We start from the raw sequence: 24,900 nt of genomic DNA on the forward strand, positions 1-24,900 counted from the left end.
CCATAGTGGAAATTCACTTCTACCTGGTCATTCCTTGCTAACTTTTGCTAGCAGCTGAATAGCCTCAGAACGGCATGATCCTTTAAGTATTGAGTGAAAAATAGCTTTGGATAGGCTATCTTTTCCACTCTGATCCTGTCCAAAGTGGCAGGACACCCTGGTATACAGCAACAGTAGAAGAGCAGCTAGGGTATTGAGCTATCCTACTCCTTGGCACCAACTGCAAGTTCAAGTGTTACCTTTGCTTATAGCATGTCTGATACCTGCTCGCTCTTCGCATCTGGTACAGGTAAAACTGAGATAAATTTGGAGGCTGTAAAATTCTTTAATACCTGTGTTTTGTAAAAGTAGGTGATAGATTTCCACTTATATTTTTTAATTCTGAAGATTTCTGTCATAATTTTTAAGCATCTCAGAAGTTGTCTTCTTGTCCATTGCAGCTAGTAGTATAAATTGCCTTCTTTTCTTTCCAGGAAATGTTTCCAGACTGCACATTTTTATTTAGAGGACAGTACGTCCCCTCGAGTAATATCCACACCTCCAACACCTATCTTTCCAATTTCAGGTAATAGCTTAAAGTGTGACCCGGAGTAGCTGGTAGATGTTAAATGAAAAGCATGATGTTGGAAGGTTTGTCCTTATTGAAGTATTTTGCAAATGCTATAATGTAGATTAGTAAATGTCTGTGTTGCCTAAAATATTATGTATCAGGCATTCAGGTTTTTAACTTGTTAATTTTGAATATTCTTAACCATACAGGTGATGTGACAAAATAATTTATAGTTGTTCAGATGTTGTATGTTAAAGAACATAAATATTTATAGCAATAATATATTAGTAAGGAATAATGCTGACTTTTACTCATTTCAATTACTTTAGTGGATATCTAAACACCAAAAGTCAGACTAAATCAATGCAGTAAGGACGGACAGGACAAAACCCACAAAAATAAGAATAAACTTTAATTTCTTTCTGATTATCTGAGTGAATGTGGGAAAAGTTTTCTTAACTACATTAGGGGAAAATAAAGAAACTATATAATAGTGAAGGTAGAAGAGAAACATGAGCACAAAGAAAGTGTGGTTGCCTAAAATATGTGAAATAAAAGTGTCAGACCATTGAATACCTGGGAAGCATCAACTGCTTTATCAGAACTTACCTAGTTAACAATATTCAAGAATTAACAGGAGTCACTTTAAGACTCTCACTGACTCTGGAAATCACATTGTCACTAAGGTCGCAGACACTTGTTGAATTAACATTTTATAACATTTCAGGATGAAAAGTGGTAACAACAAAAAGTTGTCTAGACATGTGGGAATTAAGGAAGAACAGGAGGACAGAGGATGATACAAGGACAGGAGACCAGGGAAAGCAAAAGCAAACATTCCTCTCCGTGTCTTTGTACAGAAGTCTCTTTTTAAATTGTCTGAGACGCCGTATGTTACTGCTTGAGGTGCACATTCTACAGGATGTTATCTTCTGAAGTCTCATGCGATTTAAAAAACAGAAAAATAGAACAGAAGCATTTTCATTGTAATTTTCAACAGACGTAGGAGTTAGACCTGTCTTGCTCTTTCACCTCTTTTATCGACTTTGTGTCTTTAACCACCAGTGTTTTATTGGCTTTTCCAGTTTATATTAAAATTCTGTCCTTTCTTTTAGTACAGCACCATTTCTTATTAACATGCTTAGAATTTTTGAGACTGATTGCTCTCAGTTATCTGTTGGGTTTAGTTCCCTTCACTGTCAAACATACCTCTCCTACATACCCTGTCAGCATGGGTAAGCAAATTAACTCTAACATTATCTAAAGTCCAACACAGTTTATTATTAACAATAAATAAAATAATCCAAAATTGGGTTGTCCAGGAAATCCAGAACCCCCTGTCCTATTTCTCAGAAGAATGGTGATCAAGGGCATCTCCTCCTTTTGTCTGCTCAGCTCTCAAAGATGCACTCTTGAGCACCCCCAACATATGCATACGTTCATGTGAAATCAGAAAATAAAAAGATAAGCTAGTCTCACCTACTTGCAGACCAATTCGTAAAAGAAATTACTGGAAGACATGATAGCAAGTGAGAAGTAATCAATTTGCTCATGGAAAGAGGTTAGCTCTGCTGAGGAATATCCATGGGTTTGACAGAGCTTAGGACTAATGATTTAGATGTGACAAGTTATTTCTGTTTTCTTATCTAATTATAAAAGCTACTTCTAGGCAAGGTGCTTCTGTAGGTGTGAAGGTGGAATTACACCTTTGTCTAGTGTTTCTTAAGCTTAACTTGCTAATTCAATTTTAGTATTCAGGTACACTTATCTGAAAGAGAACAGATGGATTCTAATTTTTTTTTTTAAATCAACAAATTCTTGGTAACTGAAGCTTAAAAATATTAAATGGCCTAGATGCTGAACATCTGTTGATGTAAGTAACTGTTTCTAGTGAAATGTGTTTGATGTTTCCTTGTCAGAGATATCACTTGTGAAGTTGCACACTGTGAACTAGTAATATGTTTAATCTAAGAAAGCCTTTCCAGGGGGGAAAAAAGAGAAAAAACAGAAACAGGTAAAAAAATTGGCCCCTTCACAATTAATTAACAGATCCAGTGACTTTGTTTACATAGCATTTTTTTCAAGTTAGAATTCTTGAAATTTTACAGATTAAAAGTCCCAAAGGTTCTTGACAGTATACTTAATGAATAGTCTGCATATAAATGTTTTCTATTATTTATAGAGAAAAAGAAAAAATATTTTCAAATGTAAACATCTGACAATTTAATGGAGAGACCCTAAACCGTACAATTGTATAAAACTGAAATTGCACTATATATTATGTTAAATCCATAGTAAAATTGAAAATAGATTATTTTTGCATTTTTTCCCCCTAGAATTGACAGGCAACTCCCACTCATGTTAAAGAAAATTAACCATAAAGCGATGCAGTCCATTGGGTGTTTTTTATAACGTAACATTGAAAATTAATTATTTTCTCTTTAGTGTATGAAAGGAAAAGATTCCTGATCAAATCAGAATTCTAAAATGCAGGTTATGATTAATAGTAAATGTAGAGAAAACTGATAATTGTTGTTTATTGTTTCTCTGAACATAGATTCAGTTGAGATTATAGGAATAATTGAATTTTGAAGTTGTTTTAGAAGGAAGCTCTTTATAAATCCCCACAAATGAGAGGCACATTTATTTCTGTTGAGTTATCCTTTCCAACTTAATTTTTTTTATTCACTTAGATGATGTTGGAGCAATTCCAATAAAGCACTTTCCAAAGCATGTTGCAGACTTACATGCAAGTAGTGGGTTTACTGAAGAATTTGAGGTATGATTTTAATATGTCTCTTTTAAACAGTATGGAAAATAGTAATTTTTTGAAATTCACCAATAGGCTGTTTCTTGAATTGAAACCATTTCCATTCTAGTGAAATTATTATTTCCATAATCAGTTATGTGTTTAGGATATGTGTGATAGTTATATAATTTAGCAAATTGGTTTTCCATTTTAAAATTCAGTTGTACTAGTTGGAAACACAAAACCATGTTTAATTCCCATAAAATCAGAACTATAGTATTCTTTTTTTAATCTGAATTGGTAACACTGATTCCTTTTAATTTTCTAAACCATATAGATTATAATAAACTAGTAAATTTCATAATTTTGAGCCAAAGTACATACAAACTCCTACCTATAAGGATTACAACAGTGTAAATGCAAAAACGCTTATTATACAAGGCATAATAAATATTACCCCAGGTAAAGTCCCATCTTCTCAAGAAAATACGCATTTCTAAAAAACATTGGAACTTCACAATCACTGAAAATTTTTCTAGTAGTAGTCTGTAAAACACTCTTAGATGGTAGGCCCAGGGAAATTTACTGCAAATTTATCAAGGCCTACTGAATTATCAGTTAAGAAGATTTTTCAAAATAGTGTGCCCTCAGCCAACAGTTACCAGTAAAAACCACAGCATAAAGTCACCTTCGTTGAGCACTCCCTACATGTCAGTCATGGTACTAGATACGTCTACAGTCAACGTTCACCCAATTCTGGAAGTTATGTGTTTTTATATCTAATCATATTGATGAAAGCATCTTCAACAAAAGTTAATTATTAACAACCAGTAAACAGCATGGGCTTCCCAGGTGGTGCCAGTAGTAAAGAACCAGTCTAAGAGACGTGCGAAGATCCTCTGGAGAAGGAAATGGCAACCCACTCCAGTATCCTTACCAGGTGAATCCCATGGATAGAGGAGCCTGGAGGGCTACAATCCATAGCCTTGCAAAGAGTTGGATACAACTGAATGGACTTAGCACCTATGAATGTGTAATCTCCATCTGCCTCACTCTTATGAGGATTTAGGATTGAAGGCATTTGGAGCTCACCTGGATAATATAGTATAATCTCCCTGTCTCAAGTATCTTATCTTAGTACATAGCAGGGTGGGGCTTCCCAGGTGGCTCAGTGGTAAAGAATCTGCCTGCCAAGCAGGAGATGCAGGAAGTTCAGTTCAGTCGCTCAGTCCTGTCCAACTCTTTGCAACCCCATGAACCGCAGCATGCCAGGCCTCCCTGTCCATCACCAACTCCCGCAGTTTACTCAAACTCATGTCCATTGACTCAGTGATGCCATCCAACCGTCTCGTCCTCTGTCGTCCCCTTCTCCTCCTGCCTTCAGTCTTTCCCAGCATCAGGGTCTTTTCAGATGAGTTACCTCTTCATATCAGGTGGCCAAAATATTGGAGTCTCAGCTTCAACATCAGTCCCTCCACTGAACACCCAGGATTGATCTCCTTTAGGATGGACTGGTTGGATCTCCTTGCAGTCCAAGGGACTCTCAAGAGTTTTCTCCAACACCACAGTTCAAAAGCATCAATTCTTCAGCGCTCAGCTTTCTTTATAGTCCAACTCTCACATCCATACATGACTACTGGAAAAACCATGGCCTTGACTAGACAGACCTTTGTTGACAAAGTAATGTCTCTGCTCTTTAATATGCTGTCTAGGTTGGTCATAACTTAAGCGTCTTTTAATTTCATAGCTGCAGTCACCATCTGCAGTGATTTTGGAGCCCCCAAAAATAAAGTCAGCCACTGTTTCCCCATCTATTTGCCATGAAGTGATGAGACCAGATGCCATGATCTTAGTTTTCTGAATGTTGAGCTTTAAGCCACTTTTTCACTGCCCTCTTTCACTTTTAACAAGAGGCTCTTTAGTTCTTCACTTTCTGCCATAACGGTGGTGTCATCTGCATATCTGAGATTATTGATATTTCTCCCAGCAATCTTCATTCCAGCTTGTGATTCATCCAGCCCAGCATTTCTCGTGATGTACTCTGCATATAAGTTAAATAAGCAGGGTGACAATATACAGCCTTGACATACTCCTTTTCCTATTTGGAACCAGTCTATTGTTCCATATCCAGTTCTATCTGTTGCTTCTGTCACCTGCATATAGGTTTCTCAAGAGGCAGCTCAGATGGTCTGGTATTCCCATCTCTTTCAGAATTATCCACAGTTTATTGTGATCCACACAGTCAAAGGCTTTGGCATAGTCAATAAAACAGAAATAGAAGTTTTTCTGGAACTCTCTTGCTTTTTCGATGATCCAGCAGATGTTGGCATTTGATCTCTGGTTCCTCTGCCTTTTCTAAAACCAGCTTAAACATCTGGAAGTTCACAGTTCACATATTGCTGAAGCCTGATTTGGAGAATTTTGAGCATTTCTTTACTAGCATGTGTGGATGCTGCTGCTAAGTTGCATCAGTCATGTCCGACTCTGTGTGACCCCATAGACGGCAGCTTACCAGGCTCCTCCATCCGTGGGATTCTCCAGGCAAAAGTACTGGAGTGAGTTGCCATTGCCTTCTCCGTACTAGCATGTGAGATGAATGCAATTGTGCGGTAGTTTGAGCATTCTTTGGCATTGCCTTTCTTAGGGATTGGAATGAAAACTCACCTTTTCCAGTCCTGTGACCACTGCTGAGTTTTCCAGATTTGCTGGTGTATTGAGTGCAGCACTTTCACAGCATCATCTTTGAGAATTTGAAATAGCTCAACTGGAATTCCATCACCTCCACTAGCTTTGTTTGTAGTGATGCTTCCTAAGGCCCACGTGACTTCACATTCCAGGATGTCTGCCTCTAGGTGAGTGATCACACAATCGTGATTATCTGGGTCATGAAGATCTTTTTTGTACAGTTCTATATGTTCTTGCCACTTCTTCTTAATATCTTCTGCTTCTGTTAGGTCCATACTATTTCTGTCCTTTATCGAGCCCATCTTTGCATAAAATGTTCCCTTGGTATCTCTAATTTTCTTGAAGAGATCTCTAGTCTTTCCCATTCTATTGTTTTCCTCTATTTCTTTGCACTGATCACTGAAGACTTTTTTATCTCTCCTTGCTATTCTTTGGAACTCTACATTCAGATGCTTATAGCTTTCCTTTTCTCCTTTGCTTTTCACTTATCTTCTTTTCACAGCTATTTGTAAGGCCCCCTCTGACAGCCATTTTGCCTTTTTGCATTTCTTTTTCTTAGGAATGGTCTTGATCCCTGTCTCCTGAACAATGTCACGAACCTCTGTCCATAGTTCATCAGGCACTCTGTCTATCAGATCTAGTCCCTTAAATCTATTTCTCACCTACACTGTATAATCATAAGGGGTTTGATTTAGGTCATACCTGAATGGTCTAGTGGTTTTCCCCACTTTATTCAATTTAAGTCTGAATTTGGCAATAAGGAGTTCATGATCTGAGCTACAGTCAGCTCCCAGTCTTGTTTTTGCTGACTGTATAGAGCTTGTCCATCTTTGGCTGCAAAGAATATAATCAATCCGATTTGAGTGTTGACCATCTGGTGATGTCCATATGTAGAGTCTTCTCTTGTGTTGTTGGAAGAGGGTGTTTGCTATGACCAGTGCGTTCTCTTGGCAAAACTCTATTAGCCTTTGCCCTGCTTCATTCCATATTCCAAGGCCAGATTTGCCTGTTACTTCAGGTGTTTCTTGACTTCCTACTTTTTCATTCCAGTCCCCTATAATGAAAAGGACATCTCTTTTGCGTGTTAGTTCTAAAACGTGTTGTAGGTCTTCATAGAACCGTTCAGCTTCTTCAGCATTACTGCTCAGGGCATAGACTTGGATTACCATGATATTGAATGGTTTGCCTTGGAAACAAACAGAGATCATCCTGTTTTTGAGATTGCATCCAAGTACTGCATATTGGACTCTTTTGTTGACTATGATGGCTACTCCATTTCTTCTAAGTGATTCTTGCTCACAGTAGTAGATACAATGGTCATCTGAGTTAAATTCATCTATTCCAGTCCATTTTAGTTCACTGATTCCTAGAATGTTGATGTTCACTCTTGCCATCTCCTATTTGATCACTTCCAATATGTCTTGATTCATGGACCTAACATTCCAGGTTCCTATGCAGTATTGCTCTTTACAGCATCGAACCTTGCTTCCATCACCAGTCACATCCACAGCTGGGTATTGTTTTTGCTTTGGCTCCATCCCTTCATTCTTTCTGGAGTTATTTCTCCACTGATCTCCAGTAGCATATTGGGCACCTACAGACCTGGGAAGTTCATCTTTCAGTGTCCTGTCTTTTTGCCTTGAGAACCCCATGAACAGTATGAAAAGGCAAAAAAAAGGAGATGCAGGAAATATAGGTTCTATCTGTTGGTCAGGAAGATAGCCTAGAAAAAGAAATGGCGATCCATTCCAGTATTCTTGGCTGGGAAATCCCATGGACAAAGGAGACTAGCAGGCTGCAGTCCATGGGGTCGCAAGGAGTCACAATTGAGCATTCAAGCAAATAGCAGGGCTGGGATTGAAATCTAACACTCTTGTCCTTTCCATTCTAGAAATCAGGGGCTCCCCAGCCCAACCTCAGCCTCTCCAAGTACTCAGTCGATGTCCCTCTTTGAAGCCCTTTGAGATCTGACCCTGATCAGAGGCTATACCACAGTACCTAATACATCCCGCAACTTCTTCCCATGAATCAGATCCCCAAGAGCATAGTTATGGAAGGAAAATGACAGAGACTAGAAAGCTTTAAAATACCAAAGGAAAGATAAATGAAATATATGTTTTCACTAAATTAAAAACAGAGAAGCCAGCTAATTTAATCTTAAAAGAAATCTAAGTCATAGCTGTATTGAATAAGAAAGTACTATGAGGTGACTACTAAATAAAATGGAATAATATGAAGAATTATATTTTTAAAACATCAAATTATTTTTTCCTAACATAACAGAGGTTACTAGGTGGTGCAATATGAATTTACAGAAACTATCAGGCATCGATCAAACAAAATCCTAGTTGCAAAAACAAGAATATGTTAAGGATGGGTCTAACATTCAAGATGTTAAAATCCATAAGGAAAAATAGACAATTTATTGTAAAAGTTGCTGATAGCATAAATACAAAAGTAGATACACAGTTTTCATAATTATAAAATCATAAATCATTTAAAATAGTATTAGGCAGTTCATGATGATTAAATTAATAAAATAACCTTACACTTTTACTCAAAAAGTGTATTCTTAATTCCATTGCTCCTAACTCATTGATTGAAGAAAGCTTTTTATTAACTTAATAAGTAGCTTAATAATTAATAATTCTGTACCTTTTAAGTGGGTCATATATTAAATTGTTTTTAAATTTAGAATCAGAATGACTTGCTGCACAAGAGGCCTTGGGATGCTTATTTAGTAAAGGGCTGAGCCATTTTGCCAATGAATCAGATTTATATTTAGATTGTATATTTTCTCAAAAATTATAAGGCTTTCATGTTATTATCTTAATGTGTACTAAATAATTGAAAATTCCAAACTAATATATTTAGATAGAAGATATACCTTAGAAGGATTTTAATTCTTTTTAAAAGCTAAATGGCAGGAATAATTTTTCTCAACTCATTGAGGTTTAATTTTAATTAATAAGAAGTCTACTAATTAAGTATGTAGAAAGTTATACTATTTAAATTTTATTTCCAAAGACATAATATATATGATAAAAAACTTTAGGAGATGTCTAATGTGTTGACAACTCTAAATCTGTTACAAACCACCTAATTAAGGATGCTGTTTAGTCTTAAAATTACTGAAAATCAACAACAAAAAAAGTATCACTAATTCAGTTTCAATTAATTCTATCATGATCAAATACAATTGTATTTGAATATTAGCAAATCTGACTCATATGTCAAAATGTGTCATCAAATATGTGGTTTTTCTCATCAACATTTAAAAAATTCATCATGTTATTATACCACTGTCCCCTTTTAAAAGTGCTTTTTTTCCTTTTACATGATTTTAAGGTTCCGAACTGTTAGAAATTTTGATTTGCATGCAACTGTTTGAAACATTCTGTTGTGTTAGTATTTGACAAATGTATTTATTGCATGATCATGGTTTTCCATTGTAAACCTAATATGAACACTTTTTTTTCTCATTTGTCGTGTGCTGTGGAATTTGATTTCTTTACTTTTTTGGCATTCATTCCCTCATTAGACACTGAAAGAGTTTTACCAGGTAAGGCATTATTTCACTGCATTTTCTTATAGCCAAGAAATAGTTGATATAACATGTAAAAATTTTTTTGATAGATTGTTTTGTTTGTTGTCTTCCTTAGTGTATTTTAAGGCACTTTGTTTGAAAGGATGTGTATTAAAATGTTACCCATGCAATTTCTTTACAGGAGGTGCAGAGCTGTACTGTTGATTTAGGTATCACAGCAGACAGCTCCAATCACCCCGACAATAAGCACAAGAACCGATACATAAATATTGTTGCCTGTAAGTATATCCTTCACTCAACTCTGACCTTATCATTGCAGTGCTTTTAATTCAGTGTCCTGAAGTTCTCTGACAGTGAACCTCAGTGAATCTGTTTCAGGACCTTTGTATCAGGACATGAGACTTGTGTTAGATAATACATATTGTTTAACTACTCCAGCTTAAATGCAATTAATGACATCTGTTTCTTTTGAACAAAATAAACTCATGTTTTAATCCAGTCCTTTCTTCAGACCTCATAGCCTGTAAATTTGTTCTTATGTTTTCTGTCATTGTTTGTATTCGTAGTTCTATTTTCACTTGAGATCCCTTTTATGTGAATTTACTAACCAAAAGGGATTTTCTTTAGACTCTTTTTTTTTTTCCCTAACATTTCTGTTCCTCTCTTGCCATTCTCCCTGGGGGCTGATAAAAGGTTAGTTGGATTCTTTCTTTTTATTTCTTCTCTCCTTTTATTGTCTTTTTCTCCTCCCTGAATAGGTGTCTGGCTCTTTTCTTTAGGGCAAGTATACCTATTTATTTTCCTATGCAATTATCATGTTTCTTCCATCTTCTTACAGCATGTATTATTTACATCTGTTCCCTTTTATTTTCCTTTACATCCCCCTCATCTCTTGAAATCCATCTTCATTCTTCCCCAAAACTTCAACTTACTTCCTTTCTTACATATTCAGTAAGTCTTCCTAGATTTGTGTGAACATGGTGTTACAGCATGGTTGTTTAAATTCTGGTTCCATCCTAGTTTCTGGAATAGAAACTTTTATGATCACACTGCTAAGTAGTTTGCATAGATGTTGGTTTTTTTCCCTACAAGGTTTACACCAATTTTTCAATTTTGATAGAAGATTCTGCTTCATGTTTGGCCTCCTCAGTGGAAGCAACTGTCTTACTACATGTAAAAGCTCAGCTGTATTCAATTGCTTCTTAGAGTGAAGTGGTTGTTAGACCATTCCCTCTACAAGCTAAATAGAAAATGCATGGGTGCATGCTAAGTTGCTTCAGTTGTGTTCAATGCTTTGTGACCCTATGGACTTTCATCCACCAGGCTCCTGTGTCCATGGGATTCTCCAGGCAAGAATACTGGAGTGGGTTGCCATACCCTCCTCCAGGGGATCTTCTCAACCCAGGGATAGAACCCATGACTTCTTCATTGCAGGCAGATTCTTTACCACTGAGCCCCAGGGAAGCCCAAATAGAAAATCCCTACCAGTAATTAAGAAGGGGATGGAGATTAACATTTGTTGAACACCTACTATATGCCTGGCACTGTAAATCTGTTATTTCAACTGACTCACTTTGCTATATAGCAGAAACTAACAAAACACTGTAAATCAACTCCAGTAAATCATACTCCAATAAAAATTAATTTTAGGAAGCAACCTAGAAGTCCATCAGCAGATGAATGGATAAGAAAGCTGTGGTACATATACACAATGGAGTATTACTCAGCCATTAAAAAGAATATATTTGAATCAGTTCTAATGAGGTGGGTGAAACTGGAGCCTATTATACAGAGTGAAGTAAGCCAGAAAGAAAAACACCAATACAGTATACTAACGCATATATATGGAATTTAGAAAGATGGTAACGATAACCCTGTATGCGAGACAGCAAAAGAGACACAGATGTACAGAACAGTCTTTTGGACTCTGTGGGAGAAGGAGAGGGTGGGATGATTTGGGAGAATGGCATTGAAACATGTATAATATCATATATGAAACGAATCACCAGTCCAGGTTCTATGCATTATACAGGATGCTTGGGGCTGGTGCACTGGGATGACCCAGAGGGATGGTATGGGGAGGGAGGTGGGAGGGGGGTTCAGGATGGGGAACACATGTATACCCGTGGCGGATTCATGTCAATGTATGGCAAAACCAATACAATATTGTAAAGTAATTAACCTCCAATTAAAATAAATAAATTTATATTTAAAAAAAATTAATTTAAAAAATATTTTAAGTGAATTAAATAAATAAATCTGTTATTTCATTTCATCCCTGAAAGAACCTGGCAAGATAGGTAATAACATTTCTACTTTACAGATGAAGAAAAAAAACAGAAAGTTTACCCAGTAAGACCCTTCAGCACCAAAATACAAAAATAGGTCAGCGTGGCATTGAAGCCATCTTTCCATGGCCACACATCTATTTCTGTGTACATTTCCTACATCTTTGTGAGCTGCCAATATCACCAAAGTATTACTATTCTAGAATATCTCATTTGTTCTGTATTCATTTCTTCATCCTTGAAAAAACTAATCTGCCCAGGGAAACCACCAAGTGTCCTTCTAGTGATGCTTTGCTTTCTTATTAAGCAGTTCCTCCAAACATAGTTTCTCTGTAGAACTGAAGTTATTCCAGAACTCCTCATTTCAACACATTTAATTATGACCATGCACTATATATAACTATGAGAAATGCTGGGCTGGAGGAAGCACAAGCTGAAATCAAGATTGCTGGGAGAAATATCAATAACCTCAGATATGCAGATGACACCACCCTTATGGCAGAAAGTGAAGAAGAACTAAGAGCCTCTTGATGAAAGTGAAAGAGGGGAGTGAAAAGTTGGCTTAAAGCTCAACATTCAGAAAACGAAGATCATGGCATCTGGTCCCATCACTTCATGGGAAATAGATGGGGAAACAGCGGAAACAGTGGCTGACTTTATTTTCGGGGGCTCCAAAATCACTGCAGATGGTGATTGTAGCCATGAAATTAAAAGACGCTTACTCCTTGGAAGGAAAGTTATGACCAACCTAGATAGCATATTCAAAAGCAGAGACATTTCTTTGCTAACAAAGGTCCGTCTAGTCAAGGCTATTGTTTTTCCAGTGGTCGTGTATGGATGTGAGAGTTGGACTGTGAAGAAAGCTGAGCACTGAAGAATGATGTTTTTGAACTGTGGTGTTGGAGAAGACTCTTGAGAGTCCCTTGGAGTGCAAGGAGATCCAATCAGTCCATCCTAAAGGAGTTCAGTACTGGGTGTTCATTGGAAGGACTGATGTTGAAGCTGAAACTCCAATGCTTTGGTCACCTGATGCAAAGAGCTGACTCATTGGAAAAGACCCTGATGCTGGGAAAGATTGAGGTCAAGAGGAGAAGGGGACGACAGAGGATGAGATGGTTGGATGGCATCACGGACTCAATGGACATGAGTTTGGGTAATCTCCGGGAGTCGGTGGTAGACAGAGAGGCCTGGCGTGGTGCAGTGCATGGGGTGGCAAAGAGTCAGACACGACTGAGTGACTGAACTATGTACAAGTTACCATGGTCTTCATGCCGTCTTCACTGACAGTGCAGGATCCATGCCCTTCATTCTTGGCCAGTTGTTCTCCTGCCTCCCTTTGCAGTAGTTCCTCTTTGAGGTCTTCCCTTGAAAGAGCTGCCTGCTGTAACTAATCACAGAAACTCCCTGGAGCCCTCCTGCTTCCTTCTCTACTTTCTTTTACTCTGTCAGCCTCCTTTTCAAAGCATGCATGCTACCATCCTTCCTTAGCTTGTTCTCTCCCCTTCACTGGCTCTGCAGTGTTCACAGCCCCAGTATCTACCTTTAGAAGCCCATCTAAAATGCCAACTTTAGGAGTCAACCTCTATGAAAAGGTTTATTTTCATCCCAAACCAGTGTTCCCCTAGGACTCTGCACTTCTCTCTTGACACCCAAACATTCTTCTTTGTGTATATGTCCATTCCCACCTTCTATATTGGAAACCTTCCTGAAAGAAATGGTTTTTGTTGTCATCTATATTTATCTATATTTTTGTCATCTTTGTATCTTCCAGAAGCCAACTAAAGTAAATGATGTTTGCACTGGTTTTAATTGTATTTGATAAATGATCATGTAAATGTAAATGACCTTTATGCTGAAAAGCAGTTCATGATGTAGTGAAATATTTTCTTTTTCTATTACAGATGATCATAGTAGGGTTAAACTCGCACAACTTGCTGAGAAGGATGGCAAACTGACTGATTACATCAATGCCAATTATGTTGATGTAAGCATATTTAAAATAAAATTTATGAAAATCATATTAGATTGTGAATATATTATACCAGAGTATTGTACACATAATAGTGCTTAACATATATTATGTGAAAGATAAAAAATACAAATCAGGAGTAAGAGATCCCATGGCTAAAGGTTTTCAGATTGAATGGCACTCAAGCTCTGGTTTATTTCCTAGGTGAGAGAGGGAATTTGGGCTGAGAATGTACATGCAAGGTAGGATGTATGTATTCTGATAAGTTTGTAACTCCTTAAATTAAAAGGTGTAGGATCAATGCTTGTTTGGCATTTCCATCCCATAGTTCCTAGTGAAAAATTATGTAGATAGCAGATAATCAATAAGTTTTGACTGCAAAGTTCCCACAGAAGAATTGGCTAAAAGGCAAACATGCGATTACTATACCAGTAACCAGCCTTTATAACCTTGGGCGTGTATCAGGATACCCAGCTTTGTGAAACTTACTGGCGATCTCCAGGGGCTGTAGACCACTGACTCACTTTCTGCTGTTTCCCGGTGGTCAGTTGAATGCCAATGGAACTCGGTTATTTTCCTGACACTGACCTTACAGTCTAGCTGCCTTCAGGTTAATTCAAAGAAAGAAATAGTTAATTCAAAGAAAGAGCAGTTAATTCAAAGAAAGAAAGTGAAAGTGAAGTTGCTCAGTCCGTTCCAACTCTTTGTGACCCCATGAGCTATAGCCTATGAGGCCCCTCCATCCATGGAATTTTCCAGGCAAGAGTACTGGAGTGGGTTGCTGTTTCCTTTTCAAGGGAATCTTTCCTACCCAGGGATCAAACCTGGGTCTTCCGAGTTGCAAGCAGACCCTTTTACCATCTGACCCCCCAGGGAAGCTCCCTAATTCAAAGAAGTGAGCACCAAATATAAGTATCCAGTGGGTTTGTTTTAGGCAGTCACTTCAGGCTTCCATGTCTGTGAGTGTGTACGTCAGACTGAATATGGGCTTTGGAGTTGGAACTGGCTCTGAATTGCAACTCTGCCGTTGGCTAACTGAAAGCTTGGAAAGCCACTTAACTCTTTTGAGCTTCAGCTTGCTTATCCCCAAATTAAGAATGATTCTTCCATTTTGCATGTAAATTATGGGTTAGGGTTAATGTTTGTAAACTTGGCCAACAGCAGGTAATAAGTGAAGATAGCTGTGAATGATTAGCATTGCTCAGGTCTACCATAAGGAGAAAACACCAAAGGTTTCCTGATTACAGACAACTGAGCCCTAATGCCTCAAACACATTTCAAAGCTGCACAATTAAGGACCAGGTATTAAGCACAGTAAACAGACTTGGATTAAATGCACTAAGACTGGAGGTGCAGAGAACAATGGTTGTGTCAATGCAAAGACTATATATATATATATATCTCATAGTTAAAGAAGAATTGTTGTCTTTGCTGTGCTAGTACATTTTTTCTGGCTTTAAAGTATTTTTTAATGGTTTTCTTTGATAGCAAAACTGTGCTGATCTTAGAAACTGAACAGGTAAAAATGGCATACAAATGTGTTAGTGAGAAATATTTGTCATTTGTCTCTTCAGGGCTACAACAGACCAAAAGCTTACATTGCTGCCCAAGGCCCACTGAAATCCACGGCCGAAGATTTCTGGAGAATGATATGGGAGCATAATGTGGAAGTTATTGTCATGATAACGAACCTTGTGGAGAAAGGAAGGGTATGTAGGTTATCTCTTATTCCCTCCCCAAGAGAGCGATTGGAAGTGCTTTAAGTTGCTTGTGATAGAGTCAGCGTTAGGAAGCAGCAAAAGTTAGGAAAGCTCATCAGGATTTCTTTCTAGTAGATAAAACAGCTAAAGAGAAATAGTAGCATTGAAACATATACATTACCATATGTAAAATTGACAGCCAGTGGGAATTTGCTGTATGATGCAGGGAGCTCAACCGGGTGCTCTGTGATTACCTAGGAGGGTGGGATGGGGTGGGAGGTGGGAGGGAGGTTCAAAAGGGAGGGGACATGTGTATGCCTATGGCTGATTCACATTGATGCATGGCAAAAACCAACAAAAATATTTTAAAACAGTTATCCTCCAATGAAGAATAAGTACATTTAAAATAAATAAATAAAAGGGAAACAGAGGTCAAAATCTTCATTATATATTAAGCTATGGGTTATATAAATGCATTCTTCATTCCATGAGAAAAAGCAAATAAGGTTCATTGAAAAGCTATGCAGAGTGAAGTAGATTTTAATTCACAGGAGCCGGATTCTAGTTCTGGCTTCACAGTGACTCAGGACATCTGGCCTTACTTTTCTCATCCTAAAGAAGGAGGAGTTTGGATCCATCATCTCAGGTCTTTCAGCCCCATAGCTCTCTCCTTTCTCTTCTCTACAACTAACTCACAGTCACTGAGAAAGGAAAGAAATTGTTTAGAAGAATAAGGGTGTCATGGTATCAGATCTTTACTGATTTCAGGGGTGACTTAGACTAAGCATTTGAAATATGAAAATAGCATTTTTCCTTTCTCTTTCACAGAGAAAGTGTGACCAGTACTGGCCTGTGGATGGGAGTGAAGAGTATGGGAACTTTCTGGTCACTCAAAAGAGTATTCAAGTGCTTGCTTATTATACTGTGAGGAATTTTACTCTAAGAAACACAAAGATCAAAAAGGTGAGTCCACACATGATGGATACCATCAATTGAATTACACATCTTGGTCCATCATACCATCTTGTTTAAAGGGAACAAGTGGTATAACCAAAACAGAGTAAAAATACACGTAACTAAAGGCACTGAGAGTTCTTAATTGGGACTTCCCTGGTGGTCCAGTGGTTAAGAATCCATCTTCTAATACAACAGATGTGGGTAGGAACCCTGGCCAGGGAACTGAGATCCTGCATGTCGTGGGGCAACTAAGCTCACATACTCAGCTACTGAGCCCATGAGCCTGGGGTGCATGCTCCTCAAGAGAAGCCACCGCAATGAGAAGCCCGTGCACCACCAAGAAGACCCAGCACAGTCAAAAAAGAAAACTGTTCTTATCACAGCTACAGCTCCATCCCAAAGATGTCTTCCAAACCTCTTAATCCCAGATGTGGCTTTGGCACCACATTCTTTGTAGTGCCCATAGTTTCAGTGAAACACGAACAACAGTTCTTGTGCCATTTGATAACTGCACATCCAGCTAAAATAGTGGAAACTGAGAAGGAGGAGGAAAAGAAAAAGAGCAAGTTATAAGTCAGGGTTCCTTAGAAAAACATATGTATGTTTATATAAATATATATGTATTTAGACAGAGAGGTTTGGTTTTTTTTTAAGAATTTATTCCAGGCTAGAAATTCAGGCAAAATTTCTACATTGCAGTCTTGAGAATACCTTCTTTTTCAGGAAACCTCAGTCTTTGCTCTTGAGTTCTTTAACTGATACTTCCGAGCCTCACCCACTTTACTGGAACTCTTACTGGTTCAGATGTCAATCATATCTTAAAAAATACCTTGATGGTAACATTTGGTGTGACTGGTTTGACCAAGCTAGTGACCACCATTGCCTAACCAAGTTGATATGTGAAATTAACCATCACAAATGACGATGTACTTTTTTGAGCTTTGTTATGAACCACCAGCTGGAGAAGGCAATGGCAATCCACTCCAATACTCTTGCCTGGAGAATCCCATGGACGGAGGAGCCTGGTAGGCTACAGTCCATGGGGTCACTAAGAGTCAGAAATGACTGAGCGACTTCACTTTCACTTTTCACTTTCATGCATTGGAGAAGGAAATGGCAACCCACTCCAGTATTCTTACCTGGAGAATCCCAGGGACAGAGGAGCCTGTTGGGGTGCCGTCTATGGGGTCGCACTGAGTCGTGACTAAGACGCGACTTAGCAGCAGCAGCAGCAGCAGCAGCAGCATGAAACACCAGCATCAAGCTCTGAATCCTAAGTTGATGTTTAAGGACCCCATTTGTGTATGTTCCTGTAACTAGCTGATTAGCTGTCTGGTCTCTTTTAGGGTTCCCAGAAAGGAAGACCCAGTGGGCGCGTGGTTACCCAGTACCACTACACTCAGTGGCCTGACATGGGAGTGCCTGAGTACTCGCTGCCAGTGCTAACCTTTGTGAGAAAGGCCTCGCATGCCAAGCGCCACGCAGTAGGGCCTGTTGTTGTCCACTGCAGGTGAGTTTCAGCGCCGGGTTGTAAACCCATAGAATTGCTTATGCTAATACAAAGGGAATCAGTGGAACAAAGGTTTTGCCAAAATGGAAATGATTTCACAAAGGGAGGGGCATGAAATATTGGTCCCTAGGAAGTGAGTATGCCAGACTCAGAATTGGATTCCTGAATATTTCAAAGCACCAGTTATTTCTATGATGTATATTATTCTATTTGATTGTTTAATTGGATTTCAACTTATGAAAGGTGTGAAGCAGGCAGAACAATGTCTTGTAATTAAACAAACATTTATTACAATATAGTGTGAGATAAAAATCCTTGAGATGCAACCCATGTTCCTGGGAGTTAATAGTCTATTGTAGACTTCATAAGCCAGGTTTATATTAGAAAAATCAAAGCCCACAAAATGTGAGGAATTCAGCAAAATACTTTTAATTTGTTTTTAAACAGTTTGGGGTCAAAACTCATATTCCTCAGTTCTTTCTAATACTCTGAATACCCTGAGCCTATTGAAAGCCCAGGTACTTCCAAGACAGGATGGATTAATAGAAATAATGATATTTCAAAGAAAGAGAAAAATGGATTAGAGGATTTAATTTAATATCTTTCAATTAAAACAAAAATAGCAGTTAATGTTTACTGAGTGCCAACCACAAAAATCTAATTTGCTTCTACGTGGAGCACTTTTGTCAAAGCAGCATCTGTATTTTTACAGAAACAAGTGTTTTCCTTTGATATGTAGTGTATCTCACAAATTCTAATTACCTGTTTCCGGAGTTAGGCTCAGACAAAGTTTGAGAGATCTATCTTCAGGTTTTTTATCTGAGCCTGGAAGTTGAGGGAAACAGGAAGATGCAAGAAAAATAGCTCTGAAGGTCAGAGATTGTTTCCTGGTGAATGGAGGAGGCCCAGAGCATTCTGAGAGCAGCTGCTAATTCTTCACTCTAGTACTTCCTACTCGTCAGAGCGTTTGAAAGGAATCCGTGTCTCTGAATTCTGTCCCTCTGCTAGAGGCTTTGAAGAAGTCGGTAGATAATGGCCCTTTAGAAATGACTGAAGTTATGCTTTATTCCTCACCATCTCAGGGAAATGATATTTTCAGCTGAAAGCCTTCACAAACGCTTTCTTCCCATTAATGCAGAAACCTTTACAAACCTGTTTACCTGACAGTACCGACCTGGAGACCTTGTCTTTTCAGAGTTTGGAGAAGCTGATGTTTTCATTTTTCTCAAATTAAATGTCTGTTTGCTAGGCTCTGATACATAATATTTTCATTGTATCATATAAGCTGAATAATAACTGTAATTATTGAACATAAAAAGTCTCCAACAGAAATGATCAGATTGCTTTGGAGTTTGACCTGTGGGCAAAAAAGAAAACTTTGTTATTTGAAGCATTCTGCTTAACTCTTAAGCTGCTTACTTTGGGGACTGCTAAATTACCTACTAAGTGGCTTGGAAAAAGAAATTAATTTACAAGACAGCCAGTTGTGACCGATCGTCAAATGTACTTTATACTTGACGTTGAACCAGCTCTTTCTTTGTGTGCTCCTCAGTGCTGGAGTTGGAAGAACGGGCACGTACATTGTGCTAGACAGCATGCTGCAGCAGATTCAACATGAAGGAACCGTCAACGTATTTGGTTTTTTAAAACACATTCGTTCACAAAGAAATTACTTGGTGCAAACTGAGGTATGATAAGGAGGATAATTTAATTTATAATTTAATTTATCTAAGGATTGGAAATGTCCCTAAATGCTGGAAAGGCCAGAGTTTGTATTTCCAGATTCGTTAGTCCCATGGGGCACCCCTTGATAAAGTGCTATGAACTGGGTGGCTTAAAACAGAAATGTATCATCTCCTAGTTCTGGAGGATAGAAGTCCAAAATCAAGGTGTGGGCAGCAGGGCCATGCTCCCTCCATGTCCTCTAGGGAAGGATCCTTCCATGTCTCTCCAAGTTTCTGATAGTCTCATATTTCCCTGGATTTAGCAGCCTAACTCCAGTCTCTGCCTGTATCTTCACACGGCTGTCTTCCCCCTGTGTCTGTGTCCAAATTTCCCCTTTCTTATAAGGATGTCAGCCTACCTCATTTAACTAATGACATCTGCATCATCTCTGTTTACAAATAAGGTCACATTCTGAGGTACTAGGAGGTTAGGGTTTCAGCATATCTTTTTCCTGTGTGTAGTGAGCAAATAGATTCATTCTCCTATTTAAATAATATGAATTATGCTCAAATTAGGGCTTTAATGCAGGAGACATAAGAGAGTCAGGTTTGATCCCTGGGTTGGGAAGATCCCCTGAAGGAGGAAATAGCAACTCACTCTGGTATTCTTGCCTGGAGAATCCCATGGACGGAGGAGCCAGGTGGGGTATAGTCTGGAGGGTTGCAAAGAGTCAGATACAACTGAAGCAACTTAGCGCACATGCATGCTCAAATTAAATTCTTTTTTAAGCCCATTTCATTTGCCCATATGTGACACAGGACAAAGTCTCCATGCCTGTATTTTATTTCCACTATTTCTAAATAAAAATGGATTTAAATTGAAAACTATGGATGGCAGCTTGAAAACAATAAGAAACCTATGACTGAATGGCTTTGAAACCAATCAAACTTCAATCCATCAAGGAGATGACATTCTAGTTAGATAAGACCAGGGAAGAGTCCCATCCATGAAATAGAAGATAACTTAAAAATGTATAATGATTCTGCCGAATTACATTTGACTGGCTAAAAGGAGAACTGGAATGGACAGAAGGGAAAGACCCATCAGAAATAGAGGTCAGTGCAAAATGTGGAAGAGGGTCTCAGTTATGAAGGATGGCCAGAGAAGACATTGCTTTGCCTCCCAAAATCTTCCAGTGGTCTCCTTCTCTAAATGTCAATGCACATGAAATAAAGAGATGAGAGTGGAAACAGTTGTGTTCTTTCTGTATTACTCCTTTTCCTCCATCTGACTTCCTGCCAGGACTAGTAAGCAACCTCTGTGAGTTCTCCCTTCCATTTTGTAAAACTCTTTTGTCTGTCAATGAAAGATACTACTTCCAAAAAAAAATTTAATTTGTTTTGTGTGCACTGGGTTTTAATTGTGGCATGGGGTATCTCAGTTACGGCCCTCAAACTCTTAGTTGCCGCACGTGGGATCTAGTTCCCTGATCAAGGATTGAATCCAGGCCCTCTGCATTGGGAGTGCAGACCCCAGTGGGTCTGGAACACCAGGGAAGTTCCAGGAAAATACTAGTTTTGTGCTGAGACACTGGTGGCTCAGATGATAAAGAATCTGCCTGCAGTACAGGAGATTGGGCTCAATCCCTGGGTCAGGAAGATCTCCTGGAGAAGGGAATGGTTACCCACTCCAGCATTCTTGCTTGGAGAATCCCATGGACAGCAAAGGCTGGTAGTCTACAGTCCATGGGGTTGCGAAGAGTCAAACACAACTGAATGACTAACACTTCCAAGAACTTTTCACGTGTAGGGAGAGCCTATAGTGATGTTCCTGTTTGTCATTGTTTTGCCAGGAACAGTATGTCTTCATTCATGACGCGCTGGTCGAGGCCATACTCAGTAAAGAAACTGAGGTCCCAGACAGCCACATCCATGCCTATGTTAACGGGCTCCTCATTCCTGGACCAACTGGCAAAACAAAGCTAGAGAAACAATTCAAGGTGAGTTCTCTTCAGAGTCCCTCTCTCGGGTGTCACCATGGGTTGGCATGTTCCCGCATCTCCGCATTTGAGTGGACAAGGCCGTGTGGACAGGCTCGGTACTCTGTTGGTCCAGTGGCTACACTGTGTTCTTTACAACCGGCCACAAAGCCACTTGGTGAATTTCAATGAGAACCTTAGAGTCGCAAGAGGTTAAGTTCCCAGAAACCCTAGAAATGCAGGCGTGGTCCAGGAAACAGAGGGCGCAGAGCAGAGCAGGATGAACAGGCAGAACTTCTAACACAGACAGTCTAAGTGCTCTTCTCACTTTAAGAAAACCAGACCACTTAACCACGAGTGCTGTGGCTCCGGCTGTCTGTGCTGCTCCCTGGAAGAACCTGTCTCACTTGAAGCCTTGGACTAGAATAGGCCACCCCTTAAGAATAGCTTCTTCAACCCCAGTGTCTGCCTCCCACCCTGTCACAAGGCAGTCAGCTACACAAGGGGAGCATGCTTTGTTCAACATTCTACCTCCCACAACTTAACTTAGCTGTCTGACTTCCAGAAACCAGTGAGCGAAGAATTCAGAAAGCAGTTGTTATCAGACCTGCTGGTGGAGATAGGGAGATCAGAAGAATTGTGGCTTTCCAAAGGAACGAAGGCTATGTTGTTTTGTTGTCTATTATTCCTGTTGTTGTTGTTCAGTCACTCAGTCATGTCCGACTCTTTGCGACCCCATGGACTGCAGCATGCCAGGCTTCCCTATCCTTTACTGTCTCCCAAAGTTTGCTCAAACTCATGTCCATTGAGTCGGTGATGCCATCAACTATCTCACTCTCTGTCATCCCCTTCTCCTCTTGCCTTCAATCTTTCCCAGCATCAGGGTCTTTTCAAATGAGTCAGCTCTTCACTTCAGGTGGCCAAAGGATTGGAGTTTCAGCTTCAGCATCAGTCCTTCCAATGAATATTCAGGGTTGATTTCCTTTAGGGTTGACTGTTTTGATCTCCTTGCTGCCCAAGGGACTCTCAAAAGTCTCCTCTACCACCACAGTTCGAAAGCATCACTTCTTTGGCGCTCAGTCTTCCTTATGGTCCAACTCTCACATTCATACATGACTTTTGGAAAAACCATAGCTTTGACTAATCAAATCATTGTCTGCAAAGTGGTGCCTCTGCCTTTTAATATACTGTCTAGATTTGTCATAGCTTTTCTTCCAAGGAGTAAGCATCTTTTAATTTCATACCTGCAGTGATATTGGAGCCCAAGAAAATAAAGTCTGTTACTGTTTCCATTGTTTCCCCATCTATTTTCCATGAAGTGATGGGACCAGCGCCATGATCTTAGTTTTTATTCCTATACCAACCTCTTACTTCCCTGGGTTGCTAGAGAAGCAGGGCCAGTTTCTGAAGGAGTATCTTGGAAGAATTCAGGAAGCCCTGGAAAAACCCAGGAGAGTTAACAAACCTTGAGATTGAAGTTCTTTCTCTTTCTTTTCTCCAGCTTACAACATAGAAGATATAGTCATTACGAATTCCCTGACTTTCTGCCTTCTCATTCAGCATCTTTTGGGCTCTGGGAGGAGTAAGGGACAGGTTAGGTTTAGAACCTGAACTTAAAACCTGAAGAGAGGGAGACATACATGTTTATTCAGCTAAACTTATCTGAGTAGTTAAGAAACAATTCAAGGAAGAAAAGTGCACAGTCCAGCTTCCAGAAACAGATAAGAAAGAAATATAAAGCATTAACAGGATGTTGCTAAGATGGCTTTTCTCTAAGTTAAAAAATACATATGTATTAGCCATTTCTAACATAATTTTCACTTAAATATGATTTACCCCTTACACAATTACCTAAAAGAATTTATATCACTTATACTGGGTAATTCAGGATCAGAATGAAAATATCAATTATGAAACAGAATCCATTTTAAAAAGAGAGACATTTGACTGTTTCCTGTTAGCATCCTAACTAGGGAAATTTAGGGGTGTGTGCTTGTGTGTGTGTGTGTGTGTGTGTGTGTGTACACTGTCCTATAAAAAACAGGTATTATTCATGTTTATCCAATGAAAAATTTTCTTAAAATGAAATTGCATGTCTATGTATCCAAAAAATATCTATCACAAATGTACCTCATGCCAGGCTTTTGTGTTTGATACTGATTTTGAAATCTACATTGAAAAGTAAAGAACCAAAAATATTCAAAGCAATACTGAACAATAAGGAATAGAAATTTCTTGAACTATATGTGAAAGACGTTTTATGGAATGACAATGTTGAAAAACAGACAAATCAGCCAGAGGAACCATGTGCATGTGGAAATTGTTATGTGATAGATATGACATTAAAAATTGGTGAATGGACTGTAAGTATCAGTAAATGATACTGGGACAGTTTCCATGTGGAAACAAGTATAATTACGTATCTACCACACCTCAAACACTGAAATTATTCAAGATGGATTAAATTCTTAAAATGGAAATAGTTTATAACTACTATAAGAAAATATTGGAAAATGTATTTTGAGGACATGAAGGTAGAGAAGAACTTCTTAAATAAAAATGTAATTTACAAAAATCTTAAGGAAAAACAGTAATTCAGTTATAAATGTCTATTTGATAAAGAGAACAAAGACATTTGCAACTTTCTTAGTAGACTGTAGATTTACATTTAAGACATCAAACCCCCGGCAAATTAATGAAAATGAAATATAAATATGAAAAGGCAATCATCAAAGAAGAAATAACTAAAATTCACCATTGCACTATAATTAAGAAAATGCTAATCAAAACCACAGTATACTACTTTTCATCTGTTAGCCTGTCAAAAATTTAACACCAATGACTGCAAATTCTTTATAGAAACCCTCACATATGTGCATATTAAGAAATATACAAGGGCTATTCATTGCTACAAAGTTTGAAATAGCAACATTGAAAATAATGCAAACATTCACTAATTGCAGAATAGATAAATAGCAAGTAGATTATTTATGTCATGAAGTATTAAAATAATGAATGTGCTGTGCTTAGTTGCTCAGTCATGTCTGACTCTGCGACCCCATGGACTGTAGCCCACCAGGTTCCTCTGTCCATGGGGATTCTCCAGGTAAGAATCCTGGAGTGGGTTGTCATTCTCTCTCACATTGCAGGTGGACTCTTTAGTCGAATACACTAGGGAAGCCCAAAATAATGAATAAAAAACTATATGCATATATAAGGGCTTCCCTGGTGACTCAGTGGTAAAGAATCTGTCTGCCAATGCAGGAGATGTGGTTTTTATCCCTGGGTTGGGAAGATCCCTT

At 38.6% G+C, this 24,900-nt stretch overlaps 1 protein-coding gene across 6 annotated transcripts in view; it reads left to right on the forward strand.

The window, feature by feature from the left end:
- PTPRZ1 (protein tyrosine phosphatase receptor type Z1) overlaps positions 1-24,900 on the forward strand; it is a 208,435-nt gene that overhangs the window by 173,542 nt on the left and 9,993 nt on the right. For 3 of the 6 annotated variants that reach the window (XM_061414539.1, XM_061414541.1, XM_061414543.1), the window contains exons 14-23: positions 474-565; positions 3,244-3,329; positions 9,526-9,546; positions 9,713-9,809; positions 13,721-13,803; positions 15,363-15,497; positions 16,317-16,451; positions 17,792-17,955; positions 19,508-19,643; positions 21,473-21,619. In XM_061414539.1, the coding sequence (XP_061270523.1) occupies positions 474-565; positions 3,244-3,329; positions 9,526-9,546; positions 9,713-9,809; positions 13,721-13,803; positions 15,363-15,497; positions 16,317-16,451; positions 17,792-17,955; positions 19,508-19,643; positions 21,473-21,619 (1,096 nt within the window). The remainder of the gene's footprint in view (positions 1-473; positions 566-3,243; positions 3,330-9,525; positions 9,547-9,712; positions 9,810-13,720; positions 13,804-15,362; positions 15,498-16,316; positions 16,452-17,791; positions 17,956-19,507; positions 19,644-21,472; positions 21,620-24,900) is intronic. The other 3 variants (XM_061414540.1, XM_061414542.1, XM_061414544.1) reach the window with 1 other exon arrangement.

This window comes from Bos javanicus, chromosome 4, assembly GCF_032452875.1.
Source record: "Bos javanicus breed banteng chromosome 4, ARS-OSU_banteng_1.0, whole genome shotgun sequence".
NCBI lineage: Eukaryota > Metazoa > Chordata > Mammalia > Artiodactyla > Bovidae > Bos > Bos javanicus.